Genomic DNA, 14,716 nt, shown 5'->3' on the forward strand with positions numbered 1-14,716 from the left:
TAGCACTTCAGGGCTTCAAGGACCTGTTTACATAAGTGTTCTCAAACCACTAAACATGCCAGTGGCACAGTATCAGCAATAAATAATAATAGTAACTCTTCCACAAACAAGACACAATAGAGCACTTGTGCCCTGAAACTTCCCGGGGCGGAGTATCTCTTAGGAAAGAATTTCTTTATTAATGCTTTGTTCAGATAGGGAGCTCCACTGGAACAACAATACACCCAAATGGTGCTGTCCTGGTATCCTGCCTGCTGTCCTCACCCATGGAGCTTATGGGTGTTTTGGGGATGATTCTAAAAATTCTTTGTAACTATTTTCAGTAGTGCCCAGCAACAGGACAAGGGGCAATAGGCACAAACTACAACACAAGAAGTTCCATCTGAATAGGAGGAAGAACTTCTTTACTTCAAGGGTGACAGAACCCTGGCACAGGCTGCCCAGGGAGGCTGTGGAGTCTCCTTCTCTGGAGACATTCAAAACCCACCTGGACGTGACTCTGTGCAGCCTGCTCCAGGTGAACCTGCTTTAGCAGGGTTTGGACTAGATGATCTCCAGAGGTCCCCTAACCATTCTGTGATTCTGTGATAAGGAGCTGGGCCCCTAATCTAGACCTCTAACACCCAAGAAGTTATTCTTAAGTCTTTGAGAGGCTGCAAGAAGGTCAGGAGTACTTCTGTGACCAAGCCAAAAAAAAAAGCTGCAATGTCAGACCCCTAAAACTGTACGCAAGACAAAACAGTTGAAGCACCAAGAGGGTGCTGAGTATGTCTGCACCTCTGCCACAAATGCCTTCCAAGGTTATGAGTATGGAAAAAGGTGAAAAAATACATTCCCCATGCAGCGTTATATTCCCAGCCTCTATTGCCAGACTTGTGAGAGCAAACGTCAGTCAAGAGAGTACAATATGGAATTACTTGCAACAAACTATGAACTCAGTAAATGATCTGCTGTAAGGCAGTAAGAACAGTTGTGTTCCTGTAAGCAGTAACTACATCCAAATGATTTGTTGTGGAGACTGTCTAGAACAAAGGAAGGAGGGGATTAATCTTTCACACAAGAATCTTATGTTGTTAATGGGTCACCAAGAGAGGAGCAGCGAGTGGTGCTGACTGTACCTCCTAATTAATTTCTCTTGCTTTTCATCTTTAAATTTGAGGATAAATTAAAAAAAAAAAAAACCAACTCTGCTTTGCTGCCATCTATTTGCATTGTCATAGTTCTGTAAGAATAAATCTACTAAATAAAAAAAGCAAAAGCATAAACCAACCTGGAAATAAGCAAAACAAATGAAAGCAGAGGGAACAAGTACTCTTCTTTCTCAAAAGCTCCGTTTCCCTTTCCTCTTTTTTTCAGTTCCTATTCATAGACAGTGGCTGATGCCTAAGATATGTTCTAGAGCTGGTAATTAAGTTTTTTCCATTCCTCCTACTGAAAAAAGAAAAAATTCTTTACACAATACAAACATGGTTACTTCTCGAAACATGATCTATCAGGTAAACTGCTATTCAGGCAGGCAGGTTCATTTCCATGGTCAGTGGCTCAGTCTCTGGTATTTTCAGTGTCTCGTTTGAAAGTGAAGATAACAGTATTTCCCTTTTTCTCAAGGATTAATAAACTAAAACAGCACAAGGCTACTGTATGTAGTCACAATAGAAGCATTATATAAACCAGACAAATCTCCTAAATAGAAGTCAGTAATTAAAGAAATCTGAGCTCTTCTGCCCTTTTAAATAGATTCTCTATTTATCCGTAGCTCTTCTGCTGTAGCTCCCAACTGCTCTTTTTTTTTGGACAACCTGCAAATGTACCAGCCACCTGTTCCCATGCCACAACCCCCTACCTGCTGCCTCTTTTGAGTAGCTGGCTCCATGTCTCCTAGCTCCTGTCATCTCAGCTGCTCTCTGAACCTTGGTGCCATTTCACAGTGGAGGTGCATCTCTGCACCCAGTGCTCAGACAATCTGAGGCAACAGAGCCCCAAGGCTGACTGGAAAGACACCTGCTTGGGCGCTGTCCACCTCTCCACGATCTGCAGAGGGAGGAGCTGAGCTTCCTCAGAAAATAAAAGGCAGCAGCTCCACCTCTGTATCCCATAGCTTCATGCCCTATTGCTCCTGAGCCTCCCTACAGGGACTGCCAGTCCCTCTGCTACCTGCCAGGCTCTGAATTGCTGTCCCGAAGAGATGGGAAGCAGCCAGCCTCCCTTGTCACCCTGCCCATCAGCTTCTGGGAGAAAGGACAGAAAAGAGAAGCACCTATATGTTTGTTAAGTCTTTGGGACCTGGGGCTCTGCATGCAAGTTATTAACTGTCAATTCTTCCTTAATTTCTGTCCTCAGCAGCTGCAGTACAAAGCTTGAGAAGAGAAGCCAGGTGTAGGCTGAAGCCTTGAAACCAGAAGTTAAATAAGAGACCTGGAATGTTTTTATGTCGTGATTTTCAGGCCTATTTCATTATGTATGGCAAGTTGACCTGTGGTATTAATAACTGTGCCTACAGAAAGCATTCATTATGTTTTACGGAAACTGAATTGTTAGGGAGCCATCTGAACATGATACTGCTCTCTGAACATGCTGGATTCCTCCTTATCTCCTCCTGGGCATCTAACTGTGATTGAAATATTTGGGAGAAGGAACCTTTTTCCACAAGCATCTGCAAAATCATCAGTTTCATTAATCAGGCTTATTAAAATAGCATTTTGTGACATGGAGTTCTGTCTTTACAATGCGTGTATATCGATATACAGACCCATATTCCATTTTTTCTCCCATGCTAACATTTATGATAAATGAGGTTTTCTTCCAGTTGGTATTATGAATGAGACTTGATTTGATGAACAACAAATAACAGCTGGGTGTTACCCAAGTCAAAATTAATGTGTATTTATATCTTTAAAAATATTAAAGACTTGATTACTAAGTTTCTAAATTATTTTCAGTGTATATAGCAGTGAACAGCCATGTGAGATATACCAAAGCTGACTGCTGCTGCTTCTCTGAACCTGTTTTGTGGGGGAAGCAGTCAGGTATGGCTGGTTTGCTGTTGCTGTTCAACGGTACTGCTGAGAGGAGCCACGAGAGGGCACTAGAAAAGAGAAAACCGGCAAAAAAAAAAAGCAGTCCTGGGAACAAACGGCCCAGGGCACATGAGAAGCTCAGCTCCCTGTCAGTAACAAGAATAAGTAAAGGCCCAACGGGTCACGCAGTTCATTTCTTCATAAAAGGGAAAGTAATACTGAGAAGTCTTCCAAACAAGGCTTAGAGATCTGAAGCCTGCCAAGGGAGCTGAGAAAGGGCGAATGGTACTCAGAGGGTGTGCTGGGGCACCAGGAGGAACTGGGAAGGCCAGCACAAAGTGGGGCCTACACCTACACAGATGTGCACAATTGGCCAGGTAGGTCACGCATTCCTGCTCTAAAGGCTACAGAGAGAAAAGGAAGGGAGATGAAAAGGGGTTGTATAAAGCAAATAGCCTTTTCCCAGAAAACACCCCCAGGTATGTGTTTAATTTCATGAAGGCGTGGGCTGTCTGGGTGAAGAGAGATCCAGAGGTTCTATAAAGCAGTGTAGGTAAGCAATAAGAAAAGAAAAAAAAGTATATATTCATCTGGAAACAGTTACGGTTACATAGCTGAGGAGGAGTTTGAGAAGGTCAGTATTTCATGCTGTACTGCAATACATTTGCGTTTATGTGATAATCAACTTCGCTGAACCATGGTTGCCATTTGTTGGACATGACAAGCCATGCACAATGTCAGAATTCATCTTTTGATCTTATTTCTTATTTTGCCTTTCAAAATTAACTGGTGTTAACATTTTTTTTTATATACAAACTGCAGCTTGTAAAAAGAAAAAAACCACGTTCCTGCTTTTTTTTTTTTTTTATTCCAGAGTTGTATCTGGGTATGGATTTCCATTTTTCATTGATCTTTTAAGAGATCTGCAGACAGCTATGTGCTTGTTCATATGACATCAAATAGCACACACAGTGTCAGAGAAATCATTAGAACCTGACTTGTGGTCTGCCAGGAAATGCTTTATTCCCTCTGTCAATCCAGTCTGGAGTGGTCTATACAGGGACATAATATATTTTAAATAAAGATGGTCACCAAACAAACTTGACCAATGAGTCCACTGGTGATTACTGACTTGCTCCCTGGCCCTGCCCAGCTCCAACTAGATCTTTCCAAAACCATGCTCAGGAGCAGTCTGCGGGATAACTCACTTCAGTGACTTCATGCAAAAAAGTAGTATTGATAAAACTGCTCCCTGCTCCTTCCATTCCATAGCATCTCCCTGTATGCCTCATTTGACTGATGGTGTGAATCAAATCGTTTCAAAATCACACTCTGAAAGCATCCCAGGAGGGGGCTGCCACAGTGCTCATGCATTACTTTAAAACTTTCGAACTGAAAAAAAATTGTATGAAGTTAATTACCAAAATAATAGTAATAAGAATGACATAGAGCCAAGGGGGCAGGCATATGGGACCAAGAGAAGCAAATGAAATTTTTGTTAGAGCCTCTGAAGCTCACTGAGGTCATATAGAAACTGCAGGATTTGGCCCTCCAGGGTGATCGCTGTTATTACTTATAGTAGCACAGGGCAACATCACACAGACTGGAATCTGCCTGCTCCTGATGGAAGTCCCCTGGCCTGAAGAGCTTACAGTCTGAATAAGACCAGTAGACGAGTGGAGTGAGCAAGAGAGTACTTTTATTAGGCCCAAGAGAAATTATGAAACTTGCCAAAGGACACATACAAAGCCTCTGAGAGATTCTGCGTTTAACCTAGATTTCAGTATGGCACCTTGATCATAAACACCTGTCTTCTGCTCAACTTCTGAATGCCTCTTCAACTGAGATTTAAAGTTGACTCCATCTCAGCAAAGCATCACCAGAAACGTCCTCTTATACCATGTTTATTTTGACAACTTTTGCATAAAGGGAGACCACTTCCTACTGACAAAGTTCTAAGTCCATAGATGGAGAAACAAACAGAAATCTGGGGGCAGGTGAGAGCCCCGAGTTCCAAAAGCAGGCTATCACTTCACGAGCCTTTCTACACCACTGGCAGCCTCACTGCACTTGCTCCTGCTTTAGTGTCACCCTATTAAAATTAAAGAGTTTTAAACTTAGAGCTATCCAGCCATGTAATTCTCCGTATCCAGCAAAATATTCATTCTTTTTTGCAGGGGGGCTTATAATGGGACACATGGCATAGAAATTAATCAAAGAAACAAAGGTAATGCCAAATTACAGAAGAAAGAAATCACTACATTTAACTCAGTCCTGGGTCACATGCTGCAGAGAACTAAGACAAGCTTTGGATGCAAGTCAGCATTGACACATGTTTAACCATGCCCATCATAAAATCAACTTGACTGAAACAAAAAAATGCACAGTACTAAAATCCACTCGATGGAAGTGTTACTCATTAACATTCCGCCTACATCCTAGATGAAAGCATTACTTGTGAAAAGTGGCCACTTGTGAATCTGAGAGGACACTACCTCTCAGCTGCAAACTGCCCACAAGGTACCTCCTGTCTCATCCAGAGGAAGAAATGATAACCTTTAATAACACACAGCTCATTTCCCAGCATAGATTATATTACTCCTTGACCTGTGCTTTCATTATCAACGCAAATTGCTTGGGTGACTGTGCACAGGGGAGATGGGAGCTAGAAACAAAGTCGAGGCTGTTCTATTTCTTCATACGGCTCAGGTAAGATGGTATAACTTGCGCACCTGAAGGCGGAGGGGATTCAGTTAAGTCACCTGAAAGGGTCTTGCGAACAACCTTTCAGGCTGGCGAGTGCCGGGCTTGGTTGCCAAATGCTGTCTGGATCGGCTCCGGGATCGGCCCGGGAGCCGCCACGTTTCCCTGGACGGAGCCGCCAAACCTCGGCACCGCTGCCCGCCCGGGTGCCAGTGCCCGGCCCGCGCCCCGGCCAGCCCCGCGGCGACAGGCAGGGGTAGCCTGCCCCCCCCGGGGCGGGAGGCGAGCCGCGGGCAGCGGCAGCAGCAGCAGCAGCACCCGCCGTGACTCAGAGCCGGCTTCGCCACAACACGCGTTTCCCAGACGTCCCGATGCCGCCGATGCCCGGGACTGGCGGCTCCGCGGCCCGGCAGCAGCCGCCGCTGGCGGAGGGCAGCCCTCCCCGCAGGTGCCTGGCAGCCCCGCTGCCCCGGCCGGCGCACAGCCCTCCCGGGGGCGGCCACCCGCCCCTCTTCCCGCTCTACTCGGCGGGGCGAGGTAGCTGCGGGTCCCGCCGCCCCCCGGGCCGGGGCCGTGTGCGCCCCGCTCCCCGCCGCCCCCCGCCGCCCAGCTCCGCGCCTCCCAGCCCCCTCAGGCGCGGCGGGTAGCGGCGGGCCGGTGTAAAGCCTGGTACCTGACTCTGTCCTTCTCAGCCCGCCGAAGCTCCGAGTCCCTCTGCAGCACCTGAAAAATCGCCCTGGCTTCCTCCTCGTTTAAAAAACTGAGATCCAGCCCCCCAGGCGCTGCGGTCATGGCTTTGCTTGTTTGCGGGCGGGCGGGCGGAGGCAGGCGGGCAGCGCTGAGCCCCTCGGAGCCTGGAGCGACACCAGCATGGCCGAGCCCCGGCAGGACGGCGCACGCCGGCACCCGCTGCCCTCTGCACGGCGGGAGCCAGGGCCGGAGCCGGAGCCGCGGCCGCCCCGTACCGCACCGCACCGCACCGGCGCGCGTCGGGCAACACCCTCCGCAGGGAGCGCGGCCCGGCGGGGCGGGGCGGGGGCCAGGGCCGGGGCCGGGCGGGCCGGCGCTTGAGTCAGGTGTTTGCGCCGAGCCTTTGGCGCGGTGTTTGCCCTTGGCGCTGCCAGGCGGAGCACACGCCTGCCCAGGGGGACCGGCTGCTGGACGGTGCGGAGCTCCCCCGCTCCCGCCGCCGGGCAGCCCCGTCACGCCTGTGCCCGGCTGGCGGCGCCCGGTTGCGGCCGTGAGGCGGGGCCGCCGTCGAGGCGCTCCCCGCGGCCCCGCAGCGCGGCCCCCCGCTCCGCCCGGGCGCCGCTCGGCCCCTCGCCCGCCCCCGCGGGGCCGCCGCCGCGCCACTGCAGAGGGACTTGCCGGCAGCCTCGCGGAGCGGGTGCGGAGCGGTGGCTTCCCCGTGGGGGAAGAACGGGACAGTGCTTCCTATTTACCCTCCGTTGAGGTTTTCCCGAAGAAACGGTAGAGAACAGTTGTTCTTGCTTGACCTGGGCGTTACAGCCACATCTCAGGAGTAATTTCATCCTGATTTCATTCTAACGGCCCTAACGCAACTCAGCTCTGTGCTGGTGGGAGCAGCACCAACAGGCATGTCTCTGCGAAGTACGTGTGTCTAGTCTGCTGTACTAGTTGAATAGTTAAGTGAAATTTTTCCGTCAAAGAAAGGCTTTACTCAGGACCGAACTACAGATGGGGAGCACAGCTGTATGGAGAAAGAAAACTGAAGGCAATTTTTAGTACAGAAAAGCAAATCTGTGGAAATGTCAGGGTGGCAGTGTGCAGGGGGAGCGGGGCTGAGCGGTGCGCAGCCACCTTCCCACCCTGCAGCAGGCTGATGTGGGGCCAGGGAAGAATGCTTCTCCACTAGGAAGTCGTGTGGAGCAAGTGGAAATAAGGACCTTAGAGCACAGCGGGAATAACAAGTTGCAGGAGGCTCCTTGTTTCGGTGTAGCTTCTGGCATCACTAGTCTGTCCCAAAGAGGAACTTACCAGATTCCTGGTGACCAAACAACATAAACAAGGCTGTGAGACAACTGATGAAATGTAATGAAAGCTGTGAAGGATTGTGATGTTTAGAAAACGTCAGGAGGAAATGTCTCTCACAGAAAAAAAGACAGTGATTTTTTAATAGGGTATAGGAGATACTTCTGGGTGAAGTCCAAGTGTGTTGTTTCTAAAGGTGCAAGAGCCGCAGCCATCACTGGTGCATTAGGAGCTTACAGAACTTCTGTCTTCCTGAATCTGTTGCATTAAGCATACTGGGGTGACTGTTTTGCCAGCAGAAGCTAGGTGTATGGATTTCTCCCTGGGACTCTCCCAGGCAGTGAATTAGGTGGATGGGACATCACTCTCCCTTTCTGCCTGGCACCTGCAGGATATGGGAAGCAATTGCTCATGGTAGTTGCGTCACACTGGATCTACTCCCAGAGCTGAGGGGGAACGTGATAACAATTTTTTTCTGTACATCCATTGTAATGAACCTCATCAATGCCCACTCTTGCCTTAAAAACTCCCCACAGTGCCTCACCAATGCCCACTCTTGCCTTAAAAACATTTTATCTTATGGGTCAAGTATTTTTTTAACTTCACGCAAACATCTAAGGTCAGGTTGGATGGGGCTCTGAGCAACCTGATCTAGCTGAAGATGTCCCTGCTTATTGCAGGGGTGTTGGACTACATGACCGTTAAAGGTCCCTTCCAACGCAAAACCTTCTGTGATTATATGACAAAAAAATAAATAAAACATACATACAGAATACATAGAAAGGATGTGCATGTTCTTACAAGTTTGCAAAGGAAGTTATGTGCTACAGGCCTTACAAAGAAAGGGTGACATTCCCCCATGAATTTGGTGACTTCATCTATAATTGTATTTATCCTGCATGTAAGTCATGAGTTCAGAGTGAAACTGTATTTCTAAGTTTCTGCCATCCTTTTTCTTCATATCGATCTGTTTTTTTCCCATAATCAAAATGTATGTTAGCATATTGTCAGTGCTAAGAGAAGCAGGGGCAAGTTGTTCATTTGGCAGATGAGCAACACATAGTCTTTCAGAAAACAACAAAGAAGTAAGTTTTTCATTCTGTGGAAAGCAATGGAATTATTTAGAAGAGTAACAAGTATGTGCACTAGTGACTTTTAGAGAGATGCTACCAGACACCACAGTGGTTATTATTTCAATGGCTTTTATCCAGAATATTTAGTGATCTGGGCATAGCCATCTTATATGGTAAGACCTTCATTTTACACAGCATCTTTGGTATGTCATACCAGCTAAATGTGTGTTGGATCAGGACAAGAAACAGCTATCTATGGAGTCTTCTGTCAGAAATTTATTTTGTGAAAAATAACCACTTTTCCATATGTCTCTTCGTTACTCCACCTCACTTTAAACTTCATGTCTTTTTCATATATGGATCATGATGCAAGGAAACACTGCCTTATTCCAGTATTTAGAGCCTCCAGCCCCTTATGTGCTTTAATTTCTGCTGCATAAACCTAAGACAGAATACACACTCTAAATTTTATTCCAGGTTTTTTAACTAACAGCTGTTCCAGGAAGATACAGAAGTGTTTTCTTGTAAATAAATAGCATTTTTTCTGTTTATCAACCTGAAACAGAGGGCCAAAATAGTATATGAGAGGCTGCAGACATGAGACGTCTATTAGTAATGTTAATTGCCAATGCCACTAAAGAGGATGCTGACACACATACCTTAATTATAGGGCAAATTCTTCAAAAACTGTATTTCACAAATACTGTTGTACTAATGGGTGGTGTTAACTCCACTTAGTCTCAGCGGAGGATTTCAAAGCGTAGGGCTCCAGAAAGCCAGAGGGGCTGTTTCTGACAGTTGATCTGTAGCTAAGGAATTGAGGGGAATGTGCAGGAGGGTTGGTTGAATCTTGTAGCAATTGGCCTTGAGGCTCATGTCAGCCTCAAGGCTTGGAAGAACTGTAAGGTCTTGTCTATTCCTGTTGAACTAATTACTGTGTAAATGGTCACACAGATTAGTGAAGGCTAGTTTAATTAACTCTCCGCATTAAGTGAAAAAGGCTTCATGGCAAGGCAAAGAATAAATATGAAGAGTCTTTCACTTAAAATGTATTAAATCTGCTTATTGTGTTTGAAATAAATATTTCTAACACTAACCTATGTCAAAAATAGTTTGATCACGCTACTTGTAAGAACAAAAGCAGTGTCTCTCCCTCTGTTTAACAAGCCCATCATTTATATCTCAGCTTAGTCAAATAGTCATTATTGATTCACGTATATTAAGTTAACAGCTAGAGGTCCAGCTGCGTTTCAGGGGACGTGGTGGCTTGCAGTGCATGGTTCCCCCTGCCACAGGTAGACATTTCCACTGAGCGGTGAGTGTTCTCCAGGATCTGTCACTGGGCCCTCAGCTCCCACTTCAAAAGAGCTTTGGACTTTCATTTAGGCGTTTTCACTGTGAAGTAGTACGCTTTGAAGATTGCCTGGACGTTGACATCCAAACACTGCTGGTGTTATTATAGCTGTTTGCGTGCTACGCGGCCTCTTGTGAGGCAGGGAGGGAGCCAGGACCAGGCTGAGCAGGTTGCCGAGTGCAGGCCGCTGTTGTCCAGCCTGAAACCACCACAGGGGCTAGGCCTGCTGCCACAGGGAATGCCAGTCTTCAAGGGACACCCACATTCACAAGTCACATCTTGCAGCCTGCGTGGCTGCAGACTGCTCCTTTTCACAATTTCCTCAAGCGCTTCCTCTCGATGAGTCTCTCATTCACCTGGTTTTCTTTTCCTCCCAATCCCTTCCCCCAGTTTTAGACTCTGCCCTACTACCATGGCAGATCTCCTCACCTTACAAGTACTGCTTGCTGCTACTGCTACCTCTCATCCTAATGCCTTCCCACCTTCCTACCCCATACATTGTCTATAGGAGCTCCTCAATTTTTTCCAGTACAGAGGTTTTTTTTCTGCTGAAGTAGACTTGTGGATCCCTTAGAATGGCAGAAGGGCATCATGGCAAAATATGGATTTTGCCTACCAGAAGAAAGGTAAGAGTGATATCCCAAAAGCATATTAACACCATGTGGCAGCAAGGAAAAGTGGTCATGAGAGAAACCTCTGAAGCAGCAGCTGCAGCCTGACCCTCACACTTTGTGACAATACTGATGGTGTATTTGGTGCTGCTCTGGACACTGACTCCTGACACCCCTTTGTTTTGCTTTTTGCTTATGACTAGCTTGTCTGTCCTCCTTCCTCCCTTACTTTTAGGATTCAGTTAATCACTAATATAACTTTGAATACTCATTGGGACTCCACTTCCTCCAGACTGGAGAGAAGATTTTGAGCAGAATTCCTCACAGGGATTTTAGGGGGGTTGCTGCAGAGGGCTGTGGCCTGGAGAGGCATATGAAGAAGGTGGTTACCAGTACATCTCTGGAGTGCAAGAGCACTGCTTGGAATTGGAGGAGGAACATGTGTTGTTGAAATGATGCAGGATTTCTGCTTTATTGTAGGTCTGATGTCTTGACTGTCAGGGCAATTGGTTGGCTAGTACTGCATATAACATCTGCTCTCTTGACAGAAACTATGTAACCTTCTCTTCCTCCTTAACTAATATGTGCATAAACATAATCACCAGAGGCCACTACCTGGGACACAGCAGAATTATGCATTTAATATATTAAGCTTATATGCCAGTGCATGCAACCTATTAAGTCAGGCTTGAGTAAAGGTAAAAAGAACCAGGCATGACTAAACAATAAGGAAAAGATGTTATTAGAAGCAAGAAAGCAACCTTCAAAACGCTGAAGTCATATTCAAATGAAGCAAATAGAAAAATTAATAAATCCTGGCTGATAACATGTAAAAATAAAATTAAACAGAGGGGAAAAAAAAAAAAGAGCTGGGAGGAGAAACTTACTAAAGGACCCAGCATGAAACCCTTCTTGAAATACATCAAGAAGCTCATCAGGGAGTCTGTAGGGCTGATCAAGGGTATATTAAAAAAAAGGGTATAAAAGAAGCACTACAGAGAGCAGACCTTTTCAGAGAAGAAATGGATGTTCACTGTGGAAGAAATTGCAAAAAACCACATGCCATAATACTTTTCCAGGAGAGATCTGACTGAAATGGAAATGACTGTAAAAGAGATTATGTAACAAATAGGCAACATGAACATTAAAAAATCATCAATACTAGAAGTTATTTCATCCAGTGGTTCTAAGAAGACTTACCATAGCCTGTAACTGCTCACTGTAGTCCTTGATACCTGAGAACTGGCATGTGGCAAATAGATACCAGCTAAAACAGTTTTCAGGGCAAATCAAGGGAACTATGGGACTGTAAGCTCTCTCTATCAAGTGACCTAGAAGAACAACAATTTCAAATGGGGCCCAGAACAAGCCTTTGAACAAATTAAACAGGAAATATTTCATGCATTAGCCCTTGGGCCAGTCTGGACAGGACAACATGTTAAAAAAGTGCTCTACACCACAGCTGGGGAGAATAGCCCTACCTGGAGCCTCTGGCAGAAAGCACCAGGGGAGACTCAAGGTCAACCCTTAGGCGTTGGGTGTTGGGGATACAAAGGATCCAAAGCCTACTATACTCCAACTGAAAAAGAGGTATTGACAGCATATGAAGGAATTAGAGCTGAGAGTCTCCTCTACGCATCGTGTAACTGATGCTGCGTGGAGTAAGTGGGTCACACTGGCCATGCAACAGGCTTAAATAGGAAATCCCAATTGCCCAATTTTGGAAGCAATTATGGGCTGGCCAGAAGGCAAAGATTATGGAATATTGCCAGAGGAGGAGGTGACATGTGCTGAAGAGGCCCCAACCGTATAGCAAATTGCCAGAACATGAGAAGCAATATGCCCTGTTCACTGACAGATCCCCTCGTATTGTGGGAAAGCATCAGAGGTAGAAGGCAGCTGTATGGAGTTCTATATGGCAAGTCACAGAAACTGCTGAAGGAGAAGGCGGTCAAAGCTGATTTGCAGGAGCGAAAGCCATCCAGCTAGCTTTAGGTATTGCTGACCGAGAAAAACAGCCAGTACTTTATCTTGATACCAGCTCATCAATGGTGGCAAATCCCCTGTGTGTGTGGTTACAGCAATGGAAGCAGAGCAGCTGGCAGTGCAGAGGCAAACCCATCCGGGCTGCCACATTGTGGCATGATACTACTGCCTGGATGGGGAACATGGTTGTAAAAGTCCATGCATCATGTAGGTGCTCACATACCCATGATTTGTGCCACTGAAGAATGTCAGAACAACCAAGAGGTAAATAAGGCTGCTCAGACTGAAGTGGCTCAAGTGGATCTGGACTGGCATCATAGGGGTGAATTATGTATAGCTCAGTGGACCTATGATGTCGCAACACTCTCAAAACTAACCAGCTGCAACAAGGTCTTTTACCATCCAATACCAACATACTCTTCAGGCCAGTCCCTCTGGTGCTTTCTCCTCATCAGTCCTCACTCAGGGTCCATGTTCTCTCTCCTTCTTTCTCCTCTTTCTTGGCTGCCCAACCACTTAACAGAAGCAGCCACACCTGCACTTTATCTACCTCAGCCAACCACCCCCCCAAGCCAGCCCACAGCTGTATATTATCAATGTTAATTAACCCAGCTTCATCCCTCTACACTATGACACATCAGGCCATCAAGGAAGAGATGCAACACGTAGAGGGGCTTGTGATCAAGAGGTGGACTTCAGCATGGACACTATTGCACAAGTTTTCCCTAAGTGTGAAATATGTGCTGCAACCAAGCAAGCCAAATGGTTAAAACCTCTCTGGTATGGAGGATGACAGCTGAAATATAAATATGAGGAGGCTTGGCAGGCTGAATGTATCACACACAAACCCGCCAAGGCAAGCGCCATGTGCTTACAATGGTGGAAGCAACTAACTGATGGCTGGAAACACACCCTGTGTCCCATGCCACCACCTGGAACACTGTCCTGGACCTTGAAAAACAAGCCTTATGGTGACATGGCACCCCAGAAAGAATCGAGTTAGACAGTAGGACTCATTTCCAAAACAACCTCGTAGATGCCTGGGTCACAGAGCATGGCATTGAGTGGGTATACCACATTCCCTATCATGCACCAGCCTCTGGGCATATTGAACAAACCAATGAACTGTGAGCAATGGGTGCTGGGACATTCAGACATTGGGATACACATTTAGCAAATGTGTACAAATGTCAACACTAGAGGATCTACCAGACAAGCTGGCCCTACCCAATCAAAATTTGTGTGCTGTAGAAGGGAATAAAGTCCCTGCAGTGCATATAAAAAATATGCTGGGGAAGACAGTCTGGGTTATTCCTGTCCCAAGAAAAGGCAAACACATTCATGGGATTGCTTTTGCTCAGGGGCCTGAGTGCATTTGGTGGGTAATACGACAGGATGGGGAAGTCCAATGTGTAGCTCAAGAGGATTTGATTCTGGGTGAGAATAGCTGATATTTGACTTGTATGGTGTGAATTGCTATATAACACTGTATGTCATCACTACTGTGCTTGCTATATGCCATATCAACAGTATTATAGTAGAATTGCCCAGGTTAATGAAGAATGAATTTTGATGATAGAACCAGACAAGTGCAGCAGTGATGGAACTAGAACTGGCTTGAGCATGCAACAGTCCAACACCACACACTTTCTCTTTCCTGCCCTGAAGGACTACTATGACAGATGGAGCCCGAAGTAATGGACTAAAGTAACTCCACAGATACTGTGTAGGCATGGCAAATAGACTAAGGGTCTGTGTGTAGATCTGTGTATATATATCAAAAGACAAGAAAATGATGGTGCTTAATTGGGATGTATTGGAAAGTGTGGGACCGGGGCATGGTGTAAATGGTATAGAATAAGGGGTGGGTACTGTCCCAATTTCAGCCGGGATAGTTAGTTTTCTTCCAAGCAGCTGGCATAATGTGTTTTGGGTTTAGTATGAGAATAATGTCGAGTACACACTGATGATTTTGGTTGT

The 14,716-nt window shown here is 46.3% G+C and overlaps 1 protein-coding gene across 1 annotated transcript in view; it reads right to left on the reverse strand.

Moving 5' to 3' along the window:
- Positions 1–13,859, reverse strand: part of EXPH5 (exophilin 5) — a 44,261-nt gene extending 30,402 nt beyond the window's left edge. The window contains exons 1-2 of the mRNA XM_080377176.1: positions 8,273–13,859; positions 6,394–8,230 (exon numbers count right to left, since the gene is read on the reverse strand). Of these exons, the coding sequence (XP_080233302.1) occupies positions 6,394–6,512 (119 nt within the window). The 5' untranslated portion in view covers positions 6,513–8,230; positions 8,273–13,859. The remainder of the gene's footprint in view (positions 1–6,393; positions 8,231–8,272) is intronic.
- Between the last annotated feature and the right edge of the window lie 857 nt (positions 13,860–14,716).

The sequence above is a fragment of the Falco punctatus genome, assembly GCF_963210335.1.
Source record: "Falco punctatus genome assembly, chromosome: 2".
NCBI classification, from domain to species: Eukaryota; Metazoa; Chordata; class Aves; order Falconiformes; family Falconidae; genus Falco; species Falco punctatus.